Source organism: Lepidochelys kempii, chromosome 16 (genome assembly GCF_965140265.1).
Source record: "Lepidochelys kempii isolate rLepKem1 chromosome 16, rLepKem1.hap2, whole genome shotgun sequence".
Taxonomy (NCBI): Eukaryota; Metazoa; Chordata; order Testudines; family Cheloniidae; genus Lepidochelys; species Lepidochelys kempii.
Genome location: NC_133271.1, coordinates 10,780,728 through 10,808,518, shown reverse-complemented (window position 1 = coordinate 10,808,518; position 27,791 = coordinate 10,780,728). Strand labels below are relative to the sequence as shown.

Sequence of the window (27,791 nt, the reverse complement as noted above, 5' to 3'; positions counted from 1 at the left end):
CCACCAGGACCAACAGGGGATTATTGCCTGATGAAGGTCTTCCAAGTGGTTTATCCTTGCTCGCTGTAAATATTTCAAGCAATGTGGTTTCCACAATTTCCTCTGGCAGTGACATAAACTGTGTCACAACATCCAAACCCTTGGCTTCCTTTCATTGGTCTCTGCAGAGCAGGTCTCAGGGTTAGCTCTGCTCCTTTAGAGCAAACAGCTGAAATGCAAGTGTTGGACAATTTGGCCATCGTTCTTGGGTTTCCTACCAGCCTCTCGGGGTCAGCTACTTCTGACTTCCTGTGTGACCTCAGCCATGTCCTTCAACCTCCCTGAGCCTCGTTTCCCCATCAGTAGAATGAGGACATTAACATTTACCCATCTCAGATGAAAGCTGCTATGTACTGTCTATTTATTATTATTATTATATACAATTACCTTCTTATACAGAGTCATATAACTGTGCTGTACATAAATTATCAGAACACAGCTCCTAAAATAGGATGGCAGACATAGGCTACTGAATTGAAAGCCATGCTCAGTACAGGCAGGCAGAGAGAAAGAGAGAGAGAAACTGAAGCACAGACCTAACAGAGCAGTTTCATCACCATCCAGTGCCCAAAAAGAGATGAGCTGGGCACATGCAAAGGCCCCTTTAGTTTGTGAATCAGAACCTAGTTCAGAAGCCTACAACTCTGTCACCTCAACTGGGAATTGACCTTCCACTGATGAAGAGCTACACTGAATCTGCCGTGCATAGCACACAAGAAGCTAACGGCGTGCAGCACTATGTGGAAAAACATAATCCCATCTGACTAGAGTCCAGCCATATGAACATAACTGGTGAGAAGGCTATTCTTCCTTGTAGAGCTGGCAAGCCAGGCGGCTTTTGCAGAGTCTGGGTTGGTCACTGGCTGAAGAGAATTCTCTAGGTGGAAAAATAAAGTAGGCCGAGAGAGATGGATGAGCTCTGCGGAGGCTAAATTTGGAAGCTATTGTTGCTGAATGTAGGGCAGTGCCCAAGAACAGGCTTGCTAGGGAACAGCAAGCAGTATCTTAAACAGCCTAGTCATTCAACAGCCTAGAGAAATGGACAGCTGATGCCTAATGCAAGCTGAAAATAAGATTTGGAATAAGGCAACTTCTTTGGTTCCCTGGGATCCAGACCCCACAGTCAGAGGAAGACTGAATGCAGCAGTGAATCTGTCAGCATAGCATGTGCTGGGGCCAAGCTTGCCTGAGTGGTGCCAGACAGCCACATGCTGGTTTGCCTCATTTGGCAGGAAAATGAAAGACTGAGGAGTGGGAGGAAGGCAAGAGCTGTTCGGGGGGGAACGGAGGGCTGTGTGGGTGGGGGAGTTTGTCAGAGTTTGCCATTTTAAGAGGTTGGGGGGTGGGTATGACCCAAAATCTTGGTGGATCAGGGACCAACTTAGTTTTAATCCACCCTTGGTGTGAACAGTGACGAAGGAACCTCAAAAGACCTAGAGGTCTGGTAAAGACAGTTCTCCTAAATGATACTTCTCAGAGTCTTTTCCAAACCTTTCAGGAAATTAAAACTGGCCTAAAAATCTCCCAAGAACCTGCTGCCTATTAATTTCATTTGGTGACCCCTAGTTCTTGTATTATGAGGAGTAAATAACACTTCCTTATTTACTTTCTCCACACCAGTCATGATTTTATAGATCTCAATCATATCCCTGCTTAGTCGTCTCATGGATTTATATAGAGGCAATATTATATTTTCTGTCTTATTATTTATCACTGTCTTAATGATTCCCAATATTCTGAATCATTACATTCTAAGTGGCCATTCTTTGGCAAGGAAGGGAACAGGGACAAAAAAAATCTATTTATCAGCAAAGAAACAGCAGTTTCCTTTCTTCACTAGACTGCCTGTCACCTTGCTCCCAGCTGGAAATGCTTCTCCAAGGGGGGACAGGACTATAAAAACAAGAGGCAGACACCCCAAGACACCCCTTCCACTCTCCCTGTCTGCTGCATTCTCTGCACCTGAGAAGACAACAGAAAACAACTGTTGGATTTTGGGGGCGGAGTTCTGTCCTGAAGAGTCTGGTCAGAACCTTGCTGGAAGCACTTGGTGAGAAATTTTGCTTGAATCTAATATAGTTTGTTCAGTTAGGCACCAGTAAACGTTTTATCTTTATTTTTCTTCTTACAATTTCTGACTTTTGTGCCTAATTACTTGCACTCACTTAAAATCTCTCTTTGTAGTTAATAAACTTGTTTTACTGTTTTATCGAATCCTGAGTGTTAAAGTTGAAGTGTCTGGATAACTATTTAAAATAATAAACTGTCATATTATTCCCTTAAAGGAATAATGGGCTGAATATATGTGTACTTTCCAGGAGAGGGCTGGGCAGTACACAACACACATTCCTGGGGGAAGATCTGGGGCTGGGGGCATGCTGGGGTCACCCTGAAGTATAACCCAGGCTGGTGAGAGCCACGGTGTAGCTGGCAGGCAGGAGTTACCCACAGACACTCAGGGTGTAGCTTGCATGCTGGCAGGTTGTTTGTGAGTGTCCCAGGTGGGAGCTACTACAGCAAAGCATTGCAAGGCACCCAATGTTGCAGACTGAGGTGAGACAGCCCCCAACTAGACTGGATTGTGCCCCAGTATGTCACATAGGATCCAGCCTGGTTTGTTCTGGGGCAGTGAAATATTGATAGGCCTAATCTTGGGGGTGTTCAGTCTGCTTCTCCGCTCAGGGAATGGGGCAACACGCCAACTCTTTCCCCATGGCCTGACAGTGACTGTGTCTCCATCATCAAAAGAGTCCACATATAAGCAGGAACACTTGGCTATATTTAAAGGACGGTGGGAGGGAGCAGGTTCCTTAGACTCCTCTGGCTCATTCAGCTTCCCTGTGGGGTGGGAGAAGAGAAATGGTGGGTTTTGCTTAGCCTTCCCTTTCATTCTGTGGCCATCTTGCTTCTGATGAAGAAAGCCATTCCAGGGTGGGAAGTACCACATGTCTAAAGACAGCAGTATCACAGCTGCATGGGTTACCAAGACACCATAAGAACACAAAACGGTCATCCTGAGTCAGACCAATGGTCCATTTAGTCCAGTATCCTGTCTTCCGACAGTGGTCGGTGCCAGACTGCAGTTGGTACATCCCTCCATTGTTATCAACCCCACGCCAGCCCTTGGAGTGCATGTTCCTGAGGCTGCTCCATCTTGAACTCAGCCTCCTTTGTTGCAACATGCTGCTTCTCCTCAGATGGTTGTCAGCCAGTGATGACACTACCATTACGCTGCACCTGCCAGCCCACCCTTTCTGCAGCAAGCCCACATTCTCCCCTCCTGCAAATCCCAGCTACAAAGTCCTTCAAAGCCCCCGCAGCTTATCTCACTAGGAATCCGATCTTGTTAATGTTCTTACGCTTCCCTCAGTAACCACATTAGCGTTCCAGTGTTTATGAAAAACGGATCCTTGCTCCAGGGGAAGAATTTATTCTGCAGGTTCATATCTCTGTGGTGTCTTGCTGGAGCACAGTAAATCCATTGTAACATGCAATCCCTCCCGGCTGCAGCAAAATCAGCCACTTTGTGATTCTGTTTATACAACTAAAAGACATATGGACACCAACCCTCCGTGACTCTAATATCCATTTAATCACTGCTAACCTGCCCTAGGAGCGAGAAAAAGCAATGAGAGTGCGCTAAGGAGAAAAGAAAAGAAAAGAAAAGAAAAGAAAAGAAAAGAAAAGAAAAGAAAAGAAAAGAAAAGAAAAGAAAAGAAAAGAAAAGTTAGAACACAGGGGACTAATCCTGCAAAGTGAAAAGCATTGCCAAATGTAGATGTATTTGCAAATGCAAATGGCATTCCATGCCAAGCATCTGTCAATCCCATTGACTTCTAAGGATGCTTAGAAATGGGTCCAGGAATTAAAATGGTGAGTGGTTTGGCAGCCCTGAAGAGGAGGTAGAAAAAGACAGTGAAAAAAGAGGCAGGGGATTTGAGATACAGTAGCAAAGCTCAGGACCCTAGCAGGGTTAAACGTAGGCTGTCTTTCCTTTGATTCCTGCCTTGTTTAGCTCCAGATGGATGTATTTTCAGTAGGAAGTGTCACTTGAAACAGGGCCAGCAACCCTTTGAATTCTTTTGGAAGCTGAATAATTCAGGTAGAAGCCCACCACCTCGCCCTGTGAAGCGGCACACCTCCGAGAGCCTGAAATGGTAGGTCAGGGAGATGGCTGCAAGAGAACAGAGACCCCCATCGTGCTAACCTCTGCATGTCCCAGCGGGCCAGCCACAGTCCGACCACCTCAAAGATGCCAACCTTTGGTGTAGCTTAGAAAAGCTCCTCTGTGCAAAGAACAAAGGCAGGCTCAGCAGCAGCTGAATTATTCATATCAGCAGATAGGAGCCATAGGGGTGGGGGAGGCGAGACGAGAACATCTTTCTCTTCAATGCCCTAACCAGAGCAGCTGCTGAGAGGTTACAAACACAGGTAGAAAATAAAATGAAATTTGTCTTTAAAAAAAACCAAAGGCAAGTAAATTGGGGGGGAAATAATCTGAAGCCTATATATGGTGGGAGAGAGAGACAGAGAGAGAGATGCAGGCAGCCGCAAGTCAAGAGAGATCCAGGAGTGACAATGGGCCACACATTCGAAAGGAGTTTGTAATGCATCATGGTAGCAGCACAGGCCAACACAATTCGAGGCTGCATGCACAGAGGTATCAGGGTGCTGAGAAGGAAAGACACAAGCCCGTGGCTATCTGGCCATGCGGAGAAAACTGGTTTTGGAACCTTGCTACCAAAAAGATATAAACAATGTGAAGAGAGATTAGTGAAGACTGAAGGACACAAATGTATCTCAGGTACATATAGGCCTGCTCCCCCCTTCCCAATCAGATATTACTATCTGAGAACCTCACCACTTTTAACACATTTAATCTTAACAATAGGCTTGTGAGGTAAGGTAGCACTATTACCCCCATTTCATAGATGGAGAATTGAGGCACAGACAAGCTAAGCAATTTGCCCGTGGTCATGCACAAAGTCTGTAGCAGAGTAGAAAACTGAAGTCTTTCCAAATCCCTGGCTAGAAGCATAACCACTGGGCCATCCTTCCTTTCTGTTTAGGAGGGAAAGAATTACATATGTCTACCTTGGCTAGGAAACCACTTGGAAAGGAGGTGGTACAATCTACGGGTGCAAGAAGGGTGTACACACCAAGAACAAGGAGGAATTGTTTAGAGCAATACAAGGGGGTATATAACTGAGCTGGGATGAAATGAGATGAAATTAGGGAAGCGAAGTATTTGGCAAAACATCACCAGGAACGTCTTGGTGTTGATGACATCTAATACAACTGAGAGGGCTTTGGTTGCAGCATGGCCTCTCAAGGGAAGGGCTGGCTGCCCTGTCACTTTGGACATTTCAAACTGAAGAGCGGGCTCTGAGAGCCATGGAGAAGGGAGGGTACGTGTCTGCTCTCACTTGCCTTCCTTCAGAGCTGTGCATAGCTGGTGCCTTTCAGCATCATTCCTGGACATTCCCCTCCGAAAGGGAGCCCTTGCAGGGAGGTGTAACGGAACCAGCAGCCACGGCGCCTGATGCTGGGACAAGGAGACAGCACACCACGCTGCGTGCCCATTGCAGGCACTGCTGCGCTAGAGGCATAGTCCGGACCTGCTGATGGGGTTTGCGCGGGGAGGTCGCACAGCAGCTGGGAGGAGAGGAGGCCATTCAGTCATCCCTGGCCATGGAGCAATTCTGCGGCTGCTTCTGCACTGCGGAGAATACATCTGACGGATCCTCCTGGCAGCGGCTATAACCCTGCACTTCCCTCAGCCTGCCATACCCCATCCCTCATGACGCGAGGCTGAATGGCCCTGGGGAGGGTGCGGGAGAGCCCCGTCTGCCTGTAGGGAGACTGTGGTGTAACTACCCTGGTGCCGAAAGTAGAGCAGCCTCTGCTGGTTGAGCCCCCACAGCCTCGTGAGCCTGGGGCGGCTGCACCACTGTAGCTACGCCCCTGAACGTAGCCCCCACGGAGTGCAGGGCGCTGGGGCGGCAGCCTCCCTGTTCAGGCTCTCCCACCTCCAGACACACAGCAGACCCATCCCAGCACTGCTGTGTGCATGGCCTTCTGCAGCCCCTGCGTGGCCCAGTAGCTGCGCCGGCACGAACGAAAAAGCCTGGGCACCGGTGAACCGACGGGCTTGAGAGCCGCACAGGAAGCAGAGGCCCCGAGTGAGAAGATGCTTTTTCCAGCATCAGTTTCTGGAGCATAAAGGCACTTGTGTAACGACACCAGCATCTGAGCCAGAAGATTAAATCGCCAACATTGAACAATACGCTTTGAGGAAGCGTGAGGGAGGACTAAGACTTGATAATGATGCAGATGGCAGAGCACGTTGCGACAGATCTGCCCTCATAGAATCATAGAATATCAGGGTTGGAAGGGACCCCAGAAGGTCATCTAGTCCAACCCCCTGCTTGAAGCAGGACGAATTCCGAGTTAAATCATCCCAGCCAGGGCTTTGTCAAGCCTGACCTTAAAAACCTCTAAGGAAGGAGATTCTATCACCTCCCTAGGTAACGCATTCCAGTGTTTCACCACCCTCTTAGTGAAAAAGTTTTTCCTAATATCCAATCTAAACCTTCCCCACTGCAACTTGAGACCATTACTCCTCGTTCTGTCATCTGCTACCATTGAGAACAGTCTAGAGCCATCCTCTTTGGAACCCCCTTTCAGGTAGTTGAAAGCAGCTATCAAATCCCCCCTCATTCTTCTCTTCTGCAGGCTAAACAATCCCAGCTCCCTCAGCCTCTCCTCATAAGTCATGTGTTCCAGACCCCTAATCATTTTTGTTGCCCTTCGCTGGACTCTCTCCAATTTATCCACATCCTTCTTGTAGTGTGGGGCCCAAAACTGGACACAGTACTCCAGATGAGGCCTCACCAATATCGAATAGAGGGGAACGATCACATCCCTCGATGTGCTCGCTATGCCCCTACTTATACATCCCAAAATGCCATTGGCCTTCTTGGCAACAAGGGCACACTGCTGACTCATATCCAGCTTCTCGTCCACTGTCACCCCTAGGTCCTTTTCCGCAGAACTGCTGCCTAGCCATTCAGTCCCTAGTCTGTAGCTGTGCATAGGGTTCTTCCGTCCTAAGTGCAGGACCCTGCACTTATCCTTATTGAACCTCATCAGATTTCTTTTGGCCCAATCCTCCAATTTGTCTAGGTCCTTCTGTATCCTATCCCTCCCCTCCAGCGTATCTACCACTCCTCCCAGTTTAGTATCATCCGCAAATTTGCTGAGAGTGCAATCCACACCATCCTCCAGATCATTTATGAAGATATTGAACAAAACCGGCCCCAGGACCGACCCTTGGGGCACTCCACTTGATACCGGCTGCCAACTAGACATGGAGCCATTGATCACTACCCGTTGAGCCCGACAATCTAGCCAGCTTTCTACCCACCTTATAGTGCATTCATCCAGCCCATACTTCCTTAACTTGCTGACAAGAATACTGTGGGAGACCGTGTCAAAAGCTTTGCTAAAGTCTAGAAACAATACATCCACTGCTTTCCCTTCATCCACAGAACCAGTAATCTCATCATAAAAGGCGATTAGATTAGTCAGGCATGACCTTCCCTTGGTGAATCCATGCTGGCTGTTCCTGATCATTTTCCTCTCATGCAAGTGCTTCAGGATTGATTCTTTGAGGACCTGCTCCATGATTTTTCCAGGGACTGAGGTGAGGCTGACTGGCCTGTAGTTCCCAGGATCCTCCTTCTTCCCTTTTTTAAAGATTGGCACTACATTAGCCTTTTTCCAGTCATCTGGGACTTCCCCGGTTCGCCACGAGTTTTCAAAAATAATGGCCAATGGCTCTGCAATCACAGCCGCCAATTCCTTCAGCACTCTCGGATGCAACTCGTCTGGCCCCATGGACTTGTGCACGTCCAGCTTTTCTAAATAGTCCCTAACCACCTCTATCTCCACAGAGGGCTGGCCATCTCTTCCCCATTTTGTGATGCCCAGCGCAGCAGTCTGGGAGCTGACCTTGTTAGTGAAAACAGAGGCAAAAAAAGCATTGAGTACATTAGCTTTTTCCACATCCTCTGTCACTAGGTTGCCTCCCTCATTCAGTAAGGGGCCCACACTTTCCTTGGCTTTCTTCTTGTTGCCAACATACCTGAAGAAACCCTTCTTGTTACTCTTAACATCTCTTGCTAGCTGCAGCTCCAGGTGCGATTTGGCCCTCCTGATAACATTCCTACTTGCCCGAGCAATATTTTTATACTCTTCCCCGGTCATATGTCCAACCTTCCACTTCTTGTAAGCTTCTTTTTTATGTTTAAGATCCGCTAGGATTTCATCATTAAGCCAAGCTGTGTGCTCCCGCTAGGTACATGAAATCCCCAGCATGCCCAGTGCTATCCAACCCCGTCTGGCCTTCTGGCTGGCGTCTGGCTGCGTCATGCTGTCCACGGGAGAAAGCGCCCCCCTTCCCCCCGTTGCTTCCTGACTGGACTCAGAGACGGGGCTACCCGGAGGGCAGGAGAAGCCCAGCTGGCGGAGCCACCAGCCCTTGCTAATAGCTGGCATTTATCTCAGGAAGGGCCAAGGTCTAGGCTCGATCAATCCTGCACAGCCAGAGCTGCTGCTGCTGCTGCTTCCCTCTCGTCGCTTGCAGAGAGGAGAAAATAGCTCTCCTCGGCTAGCTGAAAAGGGATGAAAGCATTACCGGGAGAGCGATGCTCGCAATCAATCCAGGCTTTGCCACCATCTCTATCTTTTGAGCCTGGAGTGAATCAAACATGACTCAAACAGAGAAAGCACCACGTGTTCCCTGGAGACGGGGAGGCAGAAAGGCCCAGAGACGAGCCCTTTCATGCCCTTGCAGCCTCTTTGTCTTTACACCCAGCTTGTGTCAGTTGCGATTTTATTTTCCTGGTCCAGGAAGTAATGCTGCAGACCCCATAGCAGTGCAACTCTGAGGCGGGGGTTTGGGGACAGCAGCCCCATTTATCCCACAGCATCAAGGGCCATTTTCAACCTGCGGCAGAAAATGAGAGGGAGTGGTGAGGGACGCTGTAACTAGATCCAGCAACTCTCCATCCCAATGGGAAAGGACAGCCCCAGGCAGCTTAACCTAATCTGGTCTCCCCATTGGTTCATACTAAAGGCTCCATCCTCTACCTCACTTCCAATAGGGGTAAGTGTGTAAAACACGGAGTGAGTGAATGACAGACAGCTCTCGATACCCTTTAGTGCAGTGGCTCTCAACCAGGGGTACACGTATCCCTGGGGGTACCCAAGGTCTTCCAGGGGGTACGTCAACTCATCTAGATAGTTGCCTCGGTTTACAACAGGCTACATAAACAGCACACGCAAAGTCAGTACAAACTAAAATTTCATCCATGCAAGGACTTGTTTATACTGTTCTATCTACCACACACTGAAAGGCAAGTACAATATTTATATTCCAACTGATTTATTTTCTAATTCTGTGGTAAAAACGAGAAAGTCGGCCATTTGTCAGTAACAGTGTGGCTGCGGCACTTGTGTATTTTTATGTCTGATTTTATAAGCAAGTAGTTTTTAAAGAAGGTAAAACTTGGGGGCACGCAAGACAAATCAGACTCCCGAAAGGGGTACAGTAGTCTGGAAAGTTTGAGAGCCACTGTTTTAGTGGGCCACACACAGAATAAGGGACCAATTACCAGAGCTGCAAACTAAGGGTCATTGAACTCAAGTGGGGGGGGCCTGTACTTTGGACCAGAAAATGGGCAGCGGGTATCAGAGGCTGGGAGATGCTGAGCCTCCCCGAACAGCCCAGTGTGGCCCCGTCCACTTGCCACCCATGTGGTGCTCTAGGGCTGGGATCAGGGGTGCTGGGACTGCGGCCTGCCCGGTGCTCTGGGGCTGGGGGGCACTGTGGCCATGCCACCTGCCTGGTGTTCGGGCTGCAGGTGTAGAGGCGGCCTGGGGCTGGAGCAGGGAGGCCAGCGGCTGTGGTGGGGGTGCTTTGGGATCCGGTGGGGGGCGGGGCCTCAGGCAAAAGGGGAGGAGCCAGGAACTAGCCTCCCCCAAGGGCCAGTTCACCCATGGCCCATGGACCAGAAGTTCTGCTCTCACCTCTGCAGGGATCACGTAGTCTCTCTGCTGTTTACAGCAATGGGTTTGTTACCCAAGTGGGGTGGCGGTGGGAAAGAAGGGAGAGTCAACCCATCTCGTGCTCTGTCTGCAGGTCTAATGTGGAGCAGAAGGTGGGCTAAGCCCCACAACAGAGATCACCCAAAGCGAGAGAGCAGGAATCTGAAACTGATGCAAGATACGTTTATAGCACTGACATCCCTTTCCATTATGCAGCATTTCTGAGGCAAGTAATTGATATCAGCCAAAGCGAGATCGCAGTAGGTAAGCGTGGGATGGAAATAAATCTGGGTGGAAAACGAGTGATTGTCCCTCATAATGAGGGAAAAGAAGGACAAAGGAATTTTTTGCCATTATGATACATTAATTAGCTTTCACTCTACTGCAGTCTCTGCATGTCTCACAAGCTGAAGTTTTATTATCTCAATCTAGCAGAATGCTGTGAAAGGGAAAAATCTGTCACGAAACTTAGCAAATTGAGCCACTAAGACAGACGGCTCAATGAGGTTTGAACGGAGCTGGGCGCTCCCAGCCAATAGGCTGCAGTAATCAGGATTGAAGCCACAGTTTCCCAGCACACAAGGGTAAGGAATCCCCTGGGGACGCTGTAAGAGATGGGAAGCAATGATAATCTAGGACACACTACCTCAGCACTGAGAAAATAGCAGCCGACGGGAAGAGAACGTATGGAAAGTTCAGTTCAGACGACACCGTGATAGGGCACAACCTGCTCAAAATGAGCTGTAGCAGGAGAGATTTAAGATGCGTTGTTACAGTGAGCCATGAAAGCTGCAGTAGCTCTTCCAGGGCAATCAACAGCTGCTAGCTCAAGCCAGAGATGAGCTCTTCAAATCCACTGAAATCCATTAAGCCTGGCACCTTGAAGCCAGAGTCATTCTCCGTGTTGAGCGATATCGAGCAGTATTCCCTCCGCAGAAGGACCCTCCCTGCCTGGCCACTCGGAGCCAGTGCTGTCGATCTGGCTGTGGCAGAGTATAAAACACGCTTGGAGTGTTAAATATAAGTAAGGCTGCTGATGTTGTCTATCCCTGCACACGGCCGGTCTAGACGATGCACAGGTATGTCTCCACCAGGAAAAGCTACCATCTTGGTGCATCTCTGCACTTCCTGGTTGCAGCTGGGAGCAGAGGCCCCAAAAAGGCAGTTCTTGCTTCTTGGTTGGGCTGGAAAATCCCCAAGGGCCACCATCCATGTTGTAGAAAAGCTCGTTTTCAAGACTGGTCCAGCACCATCCTTCACACTCAAGAGGTTCACATGTAAAAGCATCCAGGCTTTTGGATGCACATCCGGAGTGAGCCACTTGTAACTACTCACTCCCCTCCCAGCAACGCTGAACGTGGTCTGAAAAGACTGCTGGTGCGGGTGTCTCATCATCCCATCTGCCCAGCAATTAATTCTGCCCCTCAGCCCCCAAATCAATCCAGTCCCCACATCAGTTCTGCCCCCACATCTGTTTGTACCCTCCAGCCCCCTCTTCAGTTCTGCCAGCCCTTCAGCCTCACGACTTCCCCTCCTGGGGTTCTCCCCATGTCTGGGGGGTAGGCTGCAAGAGTTCCCTCTTCCCCTCCCCAGACCCAGTGTTGCCAGGAGGGAGAGGGGAAGTGGGAGGGGCAGGGGAGCTGTCAGTCACTGCTCACAGGACTTCTGCTGCAGCTCTGATTGGCTGCTTGCCCCACTGGCCCACCTTATAGGGAAGAGCAGCCAATCAGAGGGGGGTTTCCCCGCAGGTGGCAACCCAGCTCAGTGTGTCCCCACTTCAGCCCGGCGCACTGTAAGCCCTGACCCACAGACCAGCCCTATGCACTGCTCCTGTGGGAGGAATGCTGGCAGCTGCTGGTGCCCTGTGGTCCCACCGCTCCCATCACTGATGGCAGAAACAGTGGGAAATTGTTAGCAAACAGCCTAATTAATTCAGACCCAGGCTCAGGCTCTGTACCAAGTTCATACCCATCCTTTTTTGATGACACCTGTCCCCTTGCTCCTGCCATGGTACAATCTAAAGCAATTACACAGGCCTGGTCAAAGCATTTACACTGAGCAAAAATGTATAGGAATGAATCTGTTGGCTCATTATTGGCCACTGTTACCACCCCGTTCACATCCAGCCCCCAGAAGTCTCCATAATCTCACTGCCTAGGCCCTACCTGGGGTGAGAGGGATCTGGCTCAGGCTCAGATGGGAACAGCAGTAGCAAACTGCAGCCAGCAGCCAGGGAGCTTGCTGTTGAGGAAAGGCTGGATAGCAGGCAGTCTGGAGGAGACTCAGGAGGGCCTGAGAGCTGGACAGAGACACACCTTGATGCTGGGAGGGGAACCTGCTTTAGGTCACAGCAGGAGGACACAGAATTGTAGCCTGCTGCCAAGAGGTGTACAAGGTTATAACTGGACCTGGTTACCTTGTATACCCCTGGACTGCCCCTAGGGGCAGAGTTAGGAACTATTAGCTGATCTCTTGTGTATGTTAAAAAAAAGCCATGCCTAGATTAACTGCCCCGTTTACTCCTGGTAGGACCCTTTTATCAATTTGAAGCATGCGAGTGTTTTGGGGTATCCATCCAGCGCTGGAGCCAGAAGAGCCCAGTGGCTGGAGCACCTCTAGCACTCGCGTCTGATCTCACAGCCTACCCCCGGCACACTACCAACCATTTAGGGGACCACAGCACTCCGAGCCACACCCTGCGGTGTTGTCGGTTACAGAAGGGAGAACACTATATAGCCATCCACACAACAGTCCCTGAAATACTCCATGAATGTTTTAATAACTAGCTAAGGCAGACCACCTTTCAGCAGGCTGAATAAAACAGTTAAAGCATGAGCAGATTAGTGCCAATGTGGATGCAAATAAACTAAAACTGTTCAGCTAGGCCTTCTGCGACGGCATTAGTGGCCTTGTGGAATCTCCAAGAAGGCACGGCTTCTGGGAGCTAAGGTGGGGATTGTGGGATAGGTACCCAGAGGGCACTGCAACCAAAACAGTTTAGGACAGCACGCCTATGGATGTAGGACAAAACGTAAACTGATTCAGCCAGGCTAGTATAGACACACAGGCCTGTTTGTGGTTAAGTTGGATCAGTACAACCAATCCAGTTCACTAGTGAAAACGAAGCCTGAGATACTGCTACTTTGGGTGGGCTCGCTGCAAGTTGCATGGGAAACATTGGTCGGGTTGTTAATTTGGTTTCTTTGAGGTAAACATTTTCCTCTTTAAAAGGCTTTTACTGTCTCTGTAACTGAAGAGTGCATGCGGACACCTTAAGCCAGTTTGATACATTTTCTAGGGCACGGATGACTGGGTTGATGGATGGATGGCCAAACACACACTGTATCTGTCCAACTTGATCAAGTACACCATCCACTGATGTTTATGAGCGGGAGGGTTAGCCCAGTAAAACAGATGCCAGCCAGGTGAATTATTGGCATCGGTCATCTCTGAAGGGTGTCTCAGCTACTCATGCTCAGCTAAAAGGGTAGTGCTTGGGATGTGGGATCTTGGTATAGGGAAGGGAGGGAAGGAAGGAAGGAGTGGGAGTGAAGACCCCCAAAGGTTCTAAAGGAACATAGAAGACAGCCTGTGAGGGAAAAAAATATGACTCACTGCAGAGCAGAGAAGGGATAGGCATACCCTCAATTTGAGAGGAACATGGGGGAGGGCTAGCTCAGTGGTTTGAGCATTGGCCTGCTAAACCCTGGGTTGTGAGTTCAATGCTTGAGGGGGCCATTTAGGGATCTGGGGCAAAATTGGGGACTGGTCCTGCTTTGAGCAGGGGGTTGGACTAGATGACCTCCTGAGGTCCCTTCCAACCTGATATTCTATGATCTGGCACTGAGATCTACCAGTCTTATTCCTCCCTGATCAATGGTTCCAAAGGATAATGGCACACAAGCTCCGAAATTCCGAAGTGAAGAACACGACTGCACACAGCTGTCACGCTATGGTGAGTATGCAGCTTTGTTCCTGCTGCAGAGACTTGCACCTTGTCTACACTAGAAAAATTAGGACCTCGATTTCATCAACTGGTAGAATTTGGCTGCATGAGTGATAAGCCACTGGTGTAGACATGAAAACCCATGCCATTGGGCTAAAACATCCTAACCTGGTCTTGAGCAGTTTAAGACTGGTGCAGCTGCATTACCACTGGAAAACGGGTACTGAGTTTGTCCTTATAGACTCACCCTTAATGTCATACTGAATCGATATGGCAAGGGTATGTCTACACTACAATCCGGAGACCATGTGTAACGTAAGCACATCCAAGCTAGCTTTGAGCCAGCTAGCTCACTAAAAATTGCATCGTAGTCACAGTGGCATGTGTTCCTTTGGAAAATCTGGCCACTTTATTTTGGTGTCTCAAAGGGAGCTGAGCTCTTTTGACCATCTGACCCATGATACTTGCATGGGGGAAGAGAAAACAGCCACCCGCTTCAATGGTGAGCATCATATGAAAGAGAGCAGAAAGCTCAGAAGGCCATTCTGAGAGAGTATTTAAATGTTAACTGATTACAAGAACACTGGCAGAACTTTGATCAGCATGCATGGGGGGGGGGGGGCACGCCGTACAGCAGGCAGAGACTAATCTAATCTGAATTACAGCCCCAACATGCTTTTAATTACATCTTTAGCCATTGTCACGTCAAGTGTGGTCTGATGTTTAGGGTTATTTTTATATCACAATTTTACTAACACCTAAGAGCCAAACATTTTTCTCCATTTTTTTGTTGTTGGTTGTTTATTTTACTTTAATTTCCACTGGAAACAATGGGGATGGAGGGGTTATTTGGCCTTCCTTTTAAAACAAATACCGCACCTGCAGTGTTTGCAACCCAAACATTGCCAAATTTTATTGGTATGTGAGAACCAGGAAGCAAAACAGGCTAGTTTATTTGCACTACTCACCGAGAGAGGAAAGGAAACAAAACTCCCAGCACAGAGAAGGGACAGGGGAGTAGTAAAGAGAGCCCACGTGCTAAGCCCTGTCTACATTAGAGAACAGTGCACTGGTGTTACATTATTGACACTCTACATCAGTGAAAAGCCGGAATGTAAACACACTGCGCCAATGTAAAGCAGGGTTTACCAATTTCCTCGGTACAAACCCAGCTTTACATGGGTACCAGACTTGTAAAGGAGTCTAACTAGTGGTGCAAATCTCTCTAAAGTAGACGGGACCAGAACCAGTAGTAGCTGTTCAAACAACATAGCTTTGCCCGGTACTCAGATATTATATAGCATTGAGTGCAGTATAAATGGCTAGCAAGCGAAATTCCTAGATAAATGGTGAAAAGTAATTTGATTTTTTTTTATTACTGCTCTTTTCATAATCTCCAGTGCTACTGGGAATGTAGGTAATTTCATTTGTGTTTAAAGTTATTTATTATTGGTGATGGTTTTTGAGATGACGGCATCTCTTTAAACAGGTCAGAAATCTATAGCATTTCCATTGCCACTCTGGGAAAGGGCCCTAATCCAGGAATCGAGGGGAATTCGTTAAAACCTGATCACAATGATAAATACCCAAGAGCCTGTCAAAGTATAAAGGGAAGGCTAACCACCTTTAAATCCCTCCTGGCCAGAGGAAAAACCCTTCACCTGTAAAGGGTTAAGAAGCTAAAGATAACCTCGTTAGCATCTGACTTAAATGATCAATGAGGAGACAAGATACTTTCAAAACTGGATGGGGGGAAAAAACAAAGGGTTCTCTCTGTCTGTGTGTTGCTTTTGCCGGGACCAGAGCAGGAATGCAGGTCAGAACTCCTGTAAAGGGTTAATAAGCAATCTAGTTAGATAGGCGTAAGATTCTGTTTTGTTTAAATGGCTGATCAAATAAGCTGTGCTGAATGGAATGTATATTCCTGTTTTTGTGTCTTTTTGTAACTTAAGGTTTTGCCTAGAGGGATTCTCTATGTTGTGAATCTGATTACCCTGTAAGGTATTTACCATCTTGATTTTACAAAGGTGATTCTTTTACTTTTTCTTCAGTTAAAATTCTTCTTTTAAGAACCTGATTGCTTTTTCCTTGTTCTTAAGATCCAAGGATTTGGGTCTGGGTTCACCTATGCGAATTGGTGAGGATTTTTATCAAGCCTTTCCCAGGAAAGGGGGTGCAGGGCTTGGGGGGATTTTGGGGAGGAAAGACGTTTCCAAGTGCGCTCTTTCCCGGTTATATTTTGTTAGACGCTTGGTGGTGGCAGCAATAAAGTCCAGGGACAAAAAGGTAAAATAGTTTGTACCTTGGGGAAGTTTTAACCTAAGCTGGTAAAAATAAGCTTAGGGGGTTTTTCATGCAGGTCCCACATCTGTACTCTAGAGTTCAGAGTGAGGAAGGAACCTTAACAGACCTATTTAGTTAAAAGTCTATTCCATGACTTCCCATGTCACCAACTGTGGCAAGTGGAAGCTATACACGCAACTAGAAATCAAATTAAAAAAAGTCATATACATATCTATGTAGTTTGCAAGGTTAAGGTGTTGGACGTATATCATCACACGAGTAACACTCATGGGAGGAGGATGGTATATTGATTATGGTTCTGACCTACGACTTGTGAGATCAGCATTCAATTCCTCACTCCGCTTCAGATGTTTTGTGTGATCTCAAGCAAGCCAACTACCCTTTCTGTGCCTCAGTTTCTCAGGTGTACAATGGGGATTGCAGCACTGCCCTATCTCCCAGGCACGTACATAATGAGATAATGATAATGGGGGCCAGATAAATACTGAAGACAATTTCGGAGTGAACACTTTTGGTGTTGGTCCCACTAGCACCTCAGCCCCAAATCCACGCTTGCCTCTGTTTTACAGGAACAGGAAGCTGGTTTATCGCTGGGGCTGTCCATAGCAGGGGGGTTGGTGTCTGCTGGGTGCAGCCGAAACACTGAGCAGCTGTACTGTGGATTAATATAAAGTCCTTGGGTGAAATCCTACCTCATCAAAGTCCGTGAGAGTTCTGTCATAGACTTGACTTGGGTCATGATTTCACCCTTTGTCTCTCTCTTTTAATGATCAAAAACAGACTTCAATGAGAAACTGCAGAACTGGAATTAATTTGCAAACTTGACACCTTCAAATTAGGCCAGAATAAAGCCTGGGAGTGGCTGGGTCACTACAAAAAGTAATTTTCCCTCTGTTGATACTCACACCTTCTTGTCAACTGTTGGGAATAGGCCACATTCACCTTGACTGAATTGACCTCATTAGCACTGACCCCCCCACTTGGTAAGGCAACTCCCATCTTTTCATGTGCTGTATATTTATACCTGCCTACTGTATTTTCACTCCATGCATCTGATGAAGTGGGTTATAGCCCATGAAAGCTGATGCCCAAATAAATTTGTAAGTCTCTAAGGTGCCACAAGGACTCCCCGTTGTTTTTACTGATACAGACTAACACGGCTACCCCTCTGAAATCTGCAGGCAAAGACTCTTCCCAGGAAATACAGGGTTTTTCCTATAATTTCAGCAGAAACACATTTCTTTGAAGTGCTGCTGCAGAGCCCTCTCCTAGGGAAGGTGACGGCACTGGTCACTGCCTGCAGCAATGCAAGGCTTCGTCATCAGCTCGTCTAAAATTAAGCACAGCAACTTGCCATGTTCTTCTACACTCTCCTCATCACCGTAACATTTAGTACCTTCCAGTGGTGTGGTAAACAATGAGGCTAATGTCGGCCCCAGGTGGTTGGATCTTTCTCTTAGCCTCTCCTCAGGGGATCTTCCTTGTGAAGTTCTTTACAAGTCTTAATTAATTGAGTCTTTCCCTGTGAGGTGGGTATTATCTGCCCTAAAATACAGATGGGGAAACTGAGGCACAGAGCATCAAAGTAACTTGCCTGAGGTCAGAAGAAACATGTGGCAGAGCTAGAAACAGATCTCTCAAGGCCTTGCTGTGGTCACAAGATCACCCTTGAGTCCAAACCTAAGGGAACAGGAACCTGCGACTTTTGTTTATTATTATTGTTATTAATTATTATTATTATTAACATCTTGTTAACCAAGCTGGGCTGAGACTGGGGAACCCTGCAGGTGAATTGTGCAAACACTGCACCACCCCCAGCTCCAGCCGCTGCACAAGTGCTTTCGGTACAATATCACATGGGTACAGACATGAGCTTCCCCTTTGCCAACACCTCTGAGAGCAGACAATGCCTGGCCAATGGCCCCGACAGAACATCATTACCCCACACCAATCATCTAGGAACAAAGGGAAAGCAAAGCTCTTCAGCTGGCCAGACACCAGCCTGTTCTGTGACCAGGGCCAGCCCTAGACCAAACGGCGCTCCAGGCAAGAAGCATCTTCAGACCCTCCAACTCCATTTATTAAACTTTTGAATACCTTATGTGTTATTGCATTTGTAGCCCATTGCACGACTTTGATGCACGATTTGCATGCATGATTTATCCCTGTCGTGTAAGACAATAAATTTGTTTGCTAGGATCTGTATTTATTCATGGCATATACAAGCAAGACTGGAAGGTTCCATGAGATTCTACAAAGGTCCAGAACATTCTAGAAGGTTAGTGAAAAACGAATCCACATATGGCGTACCTGAAACATTTTACTTCAAACGTTTTATTTTCCCTTTTGTCACTAACAACAAAAACAGCGCCTTGAGCCCGGCGCCCCACAAGCCTTGCATCCCAGGCAGTCACCTGGATCGCCTGCCCCTAACTCTGACCCTGTCCGTGACCTTCTGAAACAACTTATGCCAGCTGTACTCTTCCTGCTCAAGGGCACTGTTCCCGATCCTCACACAAAGCCGCTCTCTACTTTTCCCCCCACACCTGCTTTGAACACAGGAGGATCTGTGGGTGTTGAGGCTCTTTTAAAAATTCTAGGCATGGATCTGTTCTTTGAAGAACGTTTTATTTCCCTGGCTACGTAAGACAGAGAAAGAGCAACGGCTGCAATATTAAAGGGCATTAACCTTTTCCTCCAACACAGCTGCACACTCCTCTCTTTTTACCAGAAGGGCAATCAGCAAACAAGGGCTGAGAACCGTGCTATGAGACATAAATCGAGGTGCACATACACAAGCCCAATACTGGTTTATTGGAGGGGCTCCGGCACCCAGTTGCATACACTGTAAGAGTTTGTGTACTATTGAGATGGGTCTGGATGATAAACCCAGATCCAGACATCTACGGGTGATGGGGACATTCAGGTTAGGATCTGAATTTAGCAGCTGTCTCTCTCTCTCTCTCTCTAATGGGCCAAACCAAAGTCTCACATCCAAATGTAATGAACCCCTGGCTCAGTATTACCAACTCCATGCATTACTATAATCTGAGTCAGCCCTTTCCCCCCACCCCCCCAAAAAAACAGGTGATTGGCTTAAACATCATGAAATTTTTAAAAATTAAGCAGAGTTATTTTTATTTGCCTTCTGGTTTTTGAGTCTTTACATTCCACATTTTCAAGCTTGCCCCCTTAACAAGAAGGGCTAGAAATGTACTTTCACTTTCTAAATGGAAGCTGACATTCTCCTCTCCAGGAGCTGAGGCGTGGCAGGTGGGGCTGCTCCATAATGCCCCCTCTAGGGCCAAACCCCACCTTAATCCATAAGATTTGGCCACCTGCTTGGAGCAGATCGGTGTCATTCTCTCAACCTTTACATAACCAAATAAACTCAGGATTTGGCTGTCTGCACTTTTATGCAAAGAAGCCGAACTTCAAATGCAAACACTTAGTTGCAGCACTCGAAGGAAGAGCCTGGCCCAGCCGTGGGGTCCTGGACTAGCACTGAGCAACACCTCCTCTGTTCCAGTCTCACCCATCTCTCTCCTGAGAAGAAGCAGGCAAGCCTTCTTAACTGGTCTGCTGGCTTTTGATTGGTCTGCTTTTCCTCCAGGCCCTTCTAGACCTCCAGAGGACTGTCTTGTTGGTAGCCTGCTCTGAGTGGATTTTCCTTGAGCAGACAGGTATCAAGCAGCCAATGGCTCCAGCAGGGGGCAGAAAAGGCCAGACAAACCCCATCACATGGGGCTTTAAGAAGAACACAAAATATTGCAAGACATAAAATAGAATCATAAGAGTTGGCAACACTGGGGTTTCATACAAACTGGTTACGTCTACACTGCACAAATGGCAGAGTACAGAGTATATTCACTACATGCCCCCCCACATGGGTATAAATAGCTGTGTAGGCAAGTAAAGACACCCCTGAACCCCCAGGCTATATGCCCTACACGGCTGTCTAAACACACAAGCAGTGTCTCCTCCATCTAGGCAGTGTAGTGACCAGCTCCCTCCCCACTGCCTCTCCCCAGCCAGAACCTTCACGGACATTTGTAGCTACACACCACAGCATGGACACAGCCTGCCTTTCACTGTGAGGTGTAGCTATGCATACCCTACACGCTGCCCCAAGTTCTGTGTGGTGTAGACGTAGCCACAGATACCATAGTGGATGTAACCCAAGGCACAAGCCCCTACCACTGCATGAGCTGACAAGGTAGCTCCATCATCTGGGAGTAAGTAGCAGGCTGTTACCGTCACTGGAGCCCGTTACATGCATTACAAACATGTACTCACATGCTTAATTTTAAGCATCAGAATAGTCTCACTGCCTTTAGTGGGGCTACTCACCTGCTTACAGTTCAGCACTTGAGTAAGTATTCGCTAGACAAGGCCTAAATTAGTTTACTCCATGAAACTCCCTAACCCTGGCAACTGAAGTCATGCTTGACAATTCGGGACCATCTTGGCTACTGACTTTTTACCAGCCCTGCTGGTGGCCTCAGGTTACAGCTGAGTGGTGGCCTCATGGGGCACACTATTACAAGGAAGAGAAAGGGAGTAGGTAGAGAGTGAAACCAAATCAATGTGTTGAGTCTGGTGTGTCACCCTCCCGTCCCAGTCCCTGCCCACAACACGCAGTCCAACATGCTGCAGCTGTTATTGCCTCTCACATCCAGGTGGAGACAGACAAGTCATTGGCGCCTTACCCTGATAACACGCCCAGCACCAGGTTGAGCATGAAGAAAGAGCCAATGATGATGAGAGGGATGAAGTAAATCCAGTTCCAGGTATTTCCTGCAGCATCATTGGTCTGGAAATAGAGAAGGGAAGAAAGAAAAGCAATATTTTATCAGTCCCCAGAAAAGCAAACATCTATCATTGCAGGGCAATGGACAATGGGTCCTCCCTTTAGACTCCCTATAGACTGTGCCAATATGAACTGGTATTGTTAAATGTGCAGCAACTGAACTGAGGACGGAAATCCGAGGAACAGAATGAAACACACACACAAACAGAAAAAGAGAAAAATGGTTGGGAAAACAAGTAAGGTGAATGTAGCCTTTAGAGTGATGCCAACTTCACATCTGCTTATTCCGCACTTTGGAAGTCTGTCATCGAAACCAGAATCTAAAACTTTCTGAGCAAGCAACTATGTGTACTGGGGGGGAAGACCGGGTTTTAGTTTCTGACAAAGTTTCTGCATTCTTTAACCACAAGGGAGCTCTTCAAGTAATTGCTGAAAAGTAAAATGCCATGTGGCCACTACCCAAGCCAAGTGCCATGGAGCGTTCAGATTCTTCTCTTGTGGAGGAAGAATGCAGCGACTTTTGAATCAGCTGATTTGAAGATGGGGGGGAGGGGGGCGGGAACAAGGAAAATTTGCTTCTCTTCTTTTTTAATGGTGAAAGAATGACACAGTTCCTCCATCCCTAATACAGGCCTGAAATGCCTGACAGATTGCAAACAGAACTTGGCAAATACCGCAGGGAAATACTTGTGAGCACTGGCTTGAACAAAATCCATTACCTCTCTTTGACACAGAGTCTTTTATTCACAATGTGTCATGCCTTATATTCACTGTTCCCCAACATTTGTGCAAGTGAAATTTTGCTCACAACAGGAAGAGGAAGTGTCACAAATGCGTTGACAAGTATTTGAACCACATGCGTTCATGAAGCCATCTTGAAAGTTCCTTGTGTGGTTTGGGAGTCATCCAATCAGGGAGCAAAAACAAATACCGTGTGACTTAGATGACCAGTTATACAGTATGAATTACAGATAACAAAAAGACTTGAAGTATTCATCGTGGCAAATAGCTCATGAGTCACCGCTGGAGTATACATTGACACAAACCATTCCTCGAACAACTGAGACTAAGGATCAGATTCATAAGGAAAGGTTCTCTGAATAACTAACGTATTTATAAATATCTACAGCAGCTGACTGGTGATTTGCTAACAATAAGAGGGGCTAACAAATTGTCCCTGCCAGCATTTCATGCTGTCCTAGTTACAAACCTCTGAAGAGAAAGAAAGAAAGAAAGAAAGAAAGAAAGAAAGAAAGAAAGAAAGAAAGAAAGAAAGAAAGAAAGAAAGATTGTCCCACACCCGGTCCATCCCCCCACTCCCACAAAATACTTTAAAAAAAACAAATGCCACCACCAATATATTTCAGCCTTCCCCCATCCCCATATTTTTCCTCCTTTTGCAGTTTTTTCTGTCTTTCTGTTCTCTTCTTTCCTCCCAGTCTTAGTTTCCCTCCCTTCTACTCTTCCTCCCTTTTTCTTCCCTGCCCCTTCTCCACAGGACTGTGCTGAACACACGAGGATGAAGTGTGAGTACTGGTGTCACCCTTCATGCCTCTTTCCCCAGTGCTTTGGCTCCGCTGATGGTGTTGACGCTCAGCGGTCACCCAGCGGTGAGAGTGCACTACACGTGCCCCTCCGTGCCTGACCCACGGAGGAGATGAGTCTGTTACAGCACCAGGGAGCGAACCATGGTCCCTTCGCTCAAGCTCTAGCAGCATAGGCTTTTAGCCCTAGAGGACCCCATTCAGTTCCCACTCTGTTGGCCAAGAGCACAGCTAACACAGTGGGGCACATGGATGGAACGCTTCCTCAATGGCAGACCACATTTACTAATACTGGGAACTGTAGTCTGGCCTGCCCTGACCAGGCTGATGGGACACAGGGGTCTAGAAAATGCCAAAGGGGGAGCACAGAGGAAGGGCATAGATGGGAGGAGAGAATTCATATAAACATCCACTGCTTTATAGGTTAAAATGTTGCCGAGTGATCATTTGTTTATCATTTACTTATTCAGCCGAAGCCCAAACTTGGTGACCGATCCATGATCCAATTCCACGATCAAAGCCTTTAGAATAGAATGGGCAGAAAGGTGTCTCATTGAGCACTTTTCTTTGAGCGTCTGCAGGGTCGCCTTATGTTTGGAGCAGGCAAGGGCCTTGCTCTGTGTGTTCTTCGCATGCACAAAGGGCTCAAGGTGCAGGCCGCATTCAGCAGGAAGGGAGAAGGGGCCATAGAAATCTTCTCGGGGGCAGGGTCTTTTCCACAGCCCCAGGGAGATGCTTTCGTGAATTCACCTGTGAGCTGCCAGGAAAAAGGAACTCCCCACCCTCGGCAGCAGAGCCTTGCAGCCGTATCCTGGGACGCCGCGGCCGCAGAGGGCAGTGCTCCATGAGCAGAGAGGCTGGGCTGGACTCCCACATCCTGACTCCAGTCCTCCTCATTAAGTGGGGGAAGCCAAGAGATCAAATCAATTTTTATGCTTCCAGTTCATGCTTGGCTGACTGTTTGTGCTGCTCAATCCCAATCGCAAGACTAACCGGATAGGGAAGGGATGGAAATAAAACACTTTTAATGAGGTGACAGCATTGCGTCAAGATGCAGAAGGCGCTTATGGGCCGCTCCCAGCAGCATCAGAACTGCTACACTCACCTCAGTGACAACAGCAAGCTGGCACTTCACTTTACAAGCCCCATTTGTGTACCCAGCTAAGGGTTTATACGTGACCCTCCCCATCACCACCGTATCTGAGCACCTCACAGTCTTTCAGGCATTTATCCTTACCACCAGAGCTGGCGGAAACTTTTCATTTGAATTTGCTGAAATCAAAACGGTTTGCAAATTCCGGTCAAATCCGGCGAATACTTTCGGCTGAACAAACAATGAGGAGTTAGGGCGGGAAGGTACTTCGGTGGCCAGCCCAACCCACCACCCATGCCGCTACAGTCCCATTGCTCATAAACACTAGCTCGAGTGGAGCCAGCATGTGTACATATACCTGAGCCAGGAATCACACCTCCCAGATCAGGGATGGGCAAACTACGGCCCAGGGGCCACATCCAGCCCTCCAGACGTTTTAATCAAGCCCTTGAGCTCCCTCTGGGGAGCGGGGTCCTGGGTTTGCCCTGCTCCGGCACTGCAGCCGGGGAGCAGGAGCGGGGGCTTCCCCTGCTCTGCACTGCTCCTGAAAGCAGCAGCATGTCCCCCCGCCAGCTCCTATGCGTAGGGGCAGCCAGGGGGATCCACATGCTGCCCTTGCCCCAAGTAGTGCCCCCGCAGCTCCCCTTGGCCAGGAACCATGGCCAACGGGAGCTGCAGAGGTGGCACCTGCGGATGGGATAGTGCACAGAGGTGCCTGGCTGCACCTCCGCGCAGGAGCTGGATGGGGGACATGCTGCTGCTTCTGGGAGCTGCTTGAGGTAAGGGCCACCCGGAGCCTGCACCCCGACCCCCTCCTGTGCCCCAGCCCCCTGCCCCAGCCCTGATACCCCTCCTGCCCTCAAACCCCTCGGTGCCAGCCCAGAGCACCCTCCTGCAATCCCAACCGCTCATCCCCACCCCTGAGCCTGAGTCCTCACCCCCTTCTGCACCCCAACCCCCAATTTTGTGAGCATTCATGGCCCGCCGCACAATTTCCATACCCAGATGTGGCCCTCAGGCCAAAAAGTTTGCCCAACCCGTCCCAGATGCTGTACAGCCAAACCCCCAGACATTCTTGTTGCCCTAATCCATGCTAAAGCCTTAGGCTACCTTGTCTCGCTGCACAAGCAAGATGGCAGCCTCTGTCTCATTGTGAATTCTTTTAAAATTATGCTTTTAGACAATCTGCTTGACAGCAATTCACTCCTGCTTGCAATTGGCTGCAATGACTAGAAACCCTTTTGTTGCACCCTGCCACTTTCCCTTCTCTCGCCCTTTTCTTGGATGCAGCTTCATTGGTGGTTCTATGCCACTGAAAATGTCAGGGCACAGAGCCCTTTTGCCCTGTTAAACCGGGAGGAGGAAGAAGAGGATGTCTTTGTTTTCAGAGCTTCTCGCCGCTGGAAGAGAAGGAGCAACAGCCGCACTCAGCTCAACCCAGTTCCATTAAACACGAGATGGGATTTCTGCTCCAGCCAGCCCAGATCAATGGAGACCTGCCGGCTCAGTCAGATCTCCCCAACCCTGTGTACCTCACGGCAGTGGAAAGTTCTACCTCCAGGGACTCTACCGACTTTCAGTTCCACACTCCCTCTGGCTCGGGGAATCACCAGGGGAGCTTCATGAATCCTGGGCATAGCTGCTGAATTCCACATTCCACTGACTTCAAACAGTGCTGATCAAAGGGGCCACATTCCAGCATCAGTATGAAAAAGGAGCATGTAAATACTCCTGAAGACTTTGCCTCCATTGTCAGCTACATCTCCACTAACGATGAGGGGGGTTGGGAGGAAAAGTGGGATGTTCCCTGTGGAACCAGACCAAGCAACAAACAGCAAGGGGAGATTGCAGCAGTTTCTGTATAGACTAGTGTAAAACAATTTGCATTAACAGAGAGCCTCTGTTCTAGCAATGCCCAGGTGCCTAACGCACATATGTTAGTTTCGCATCATACGTACCTTTTTAGGTAGAGAAGTATTAAATTAACCTATTGAACAGATGAGCAGTCGGAGGCACAGAGAGATTAAGAGGCTTGCATCCGGCTACAGAATGAATTGGTGCCAGAGGAGGGAGTAGAATCCAGGAGCCCTGACTCCACAGTTCCCTAACTTTAACCAGACTATAAACCCTCCCACCTGTTGTTCCATCTCTTTTTTTCAGAAGCGTCCCTTTACACTTTCACATGACGCTAAGCCAAGATTCTGAACAAGAAAAGGAAATGTGTCCAGTCATCTGTTTAGTGCAAAGGGATCAGCTAACAACACTGAGAGGAGGCGTTGTTGTCAGTGACACACTCCCTCCCCGGGAATGGCCAGCCACTACCTGTGCTAATGTTCCAAGGGAGAAAAATTCCACAGGAGAAAATGGCTCCTGGAACCTTACAATCACTCCATCCTCCACCCCTTTGGGTTTCTAATGATGTACTTTTTCTAATGAGCGACAGAACTCCCAAATATTCAAAGGCAAATTGTCTGCACTCTACCTAGCAGAAGCCAGAGAGCTGAAAACTAGCACATGCCTCAAGGGGCTTCTCTCAGCAAGAAGGGTATGTCTAGACTGCAATTAGACACCCGCAGCCCCAGCCCGAACATCTGCACCGCAGTTATGCAGCCGCTGAGCCAAGCCCTGCAAGCCTGAATCAGCAGACACGGGCCAGCCCCGGGTGTCTAACTGCAATGTAGACATACCTTAAGGGACTAAGCATGGTTTAAAGCCTGGAGTTTACAGTTTCTTGCAACCTGGGCAAACAATACGTCCACCACCTCCTGCTCTGCAGCTCAGGTTCACACATGTCAAGGGCCGAATGGCCCGAGCAGAATGGCAATGCGTGTTTAAACGACCTGTTCAAATAACCCATTAAACGTTGTGCTGAGAGAGATGAAATCCATTTTGGGAACAACAAAGCAGTAGAACAAAACAGGCCTCCCCCACAGGAAGATGCTGGGTGGCACTTGGCAGAGCCTTTGAATTCCCCTTCCTGGGACCGTCATGCTGCGGTGAACTTTAAACAATAAACAGAATAGTTGAACAAACCACTATTTATCTTTCATTTCGCCTCCTGCCTTCCAGGTTTTTAGTTGAAAACTGAACGCTCTCCAGGCCCTCCCACAAAACCTCGCTATCACCTTCAGCAGTCCCTCAACTCCCACCTCTCGGGTACACGAATAATGATCAGGGTTGCCTATGTGCAAATTTGCACCAGTTTAGTTTAACCACTGCAACCCCCTGTGTGCATGCTAGGTTTTAACCCATTTTAGTTTTAACCTGCTCCTAAGCCATTTAAATTAAACAGAAAGTAAACCAAAGTAAGAGCGTCCACACAGCCTTTTGCAATGTTTTAACTAGGTTTCAAATCACACTAAGTTCAACCAGTACAAGTTTGCATGTAGACAAGTCCTTGGCGGAGTCTCAATGGCCTTTTCTCCCTCTGATATTAAGTTCAGGTTCCAACACAGAGTGATTTATTATGTTTTCCTCCCACTGCTTGATCAGTGATGGGGTAGTTTAGCAGTCAAGACATTATATTTGATGCCTCTCTGGAATAACCAGCTCAAATCCCAATTGGTCAAAAAAGTCCTTCATAACTCTGAGACAGATACATTTAATTTCACATATTGCTATTTTGGTAGAACCTAGATGCACCATGGGGCTAGGTGCTATATGTAACCCTCCTGCCCATTGGAATTGGCAGCAACAAGGACCAGGTTCAATACCTAGGGATTTCTTTTCAACAATATGACACAAAACCAGCTCAAGCCCCCACTCAGTATCCTGGGACAATTACACACCACCCCTGGGCACCTCTAAGAGGCAATACTTCCCCTCTTGCAAGCAGAGTCTGAGTGTAGAAAAGGAACTTTTACTAAAAGGAGGGAAGTAACCTGTCATTACTTTGGGAAAACACCGCAAACAGGGTTCATAAACCTAAACCATGAGGAAAAAACT

At 48.1% G+C, this 27,791-nt stretch overlaps 1 protein-coding gene across 12 annotated transcripts in view; it reads right to left on the bottom strand.

Moving 5' to 3' along the window:
- Positions 1–27,791, bottom strand: part of CACNA1B (calcium voltage-gated channel subunit alpha1 B) — a 473,291-nt gene that overhangs the window by 205,851 nt on the left and 239,649 nt on the right. For all 12 annotated transcript variants that reach the window (XM_073313889.1, XM_073313878.1, XM_073313882.1 and 9 more), the window contains one exon: positions 21,109–21,212. In XM_073313889.1, coding sequence (XP_073169990.1) covers positions 21,109–21,212 — 104 coding nt within the window. The remainder of the gene's footprint in view (positions 1–21,108; positions 21,213–27,791) is intronic.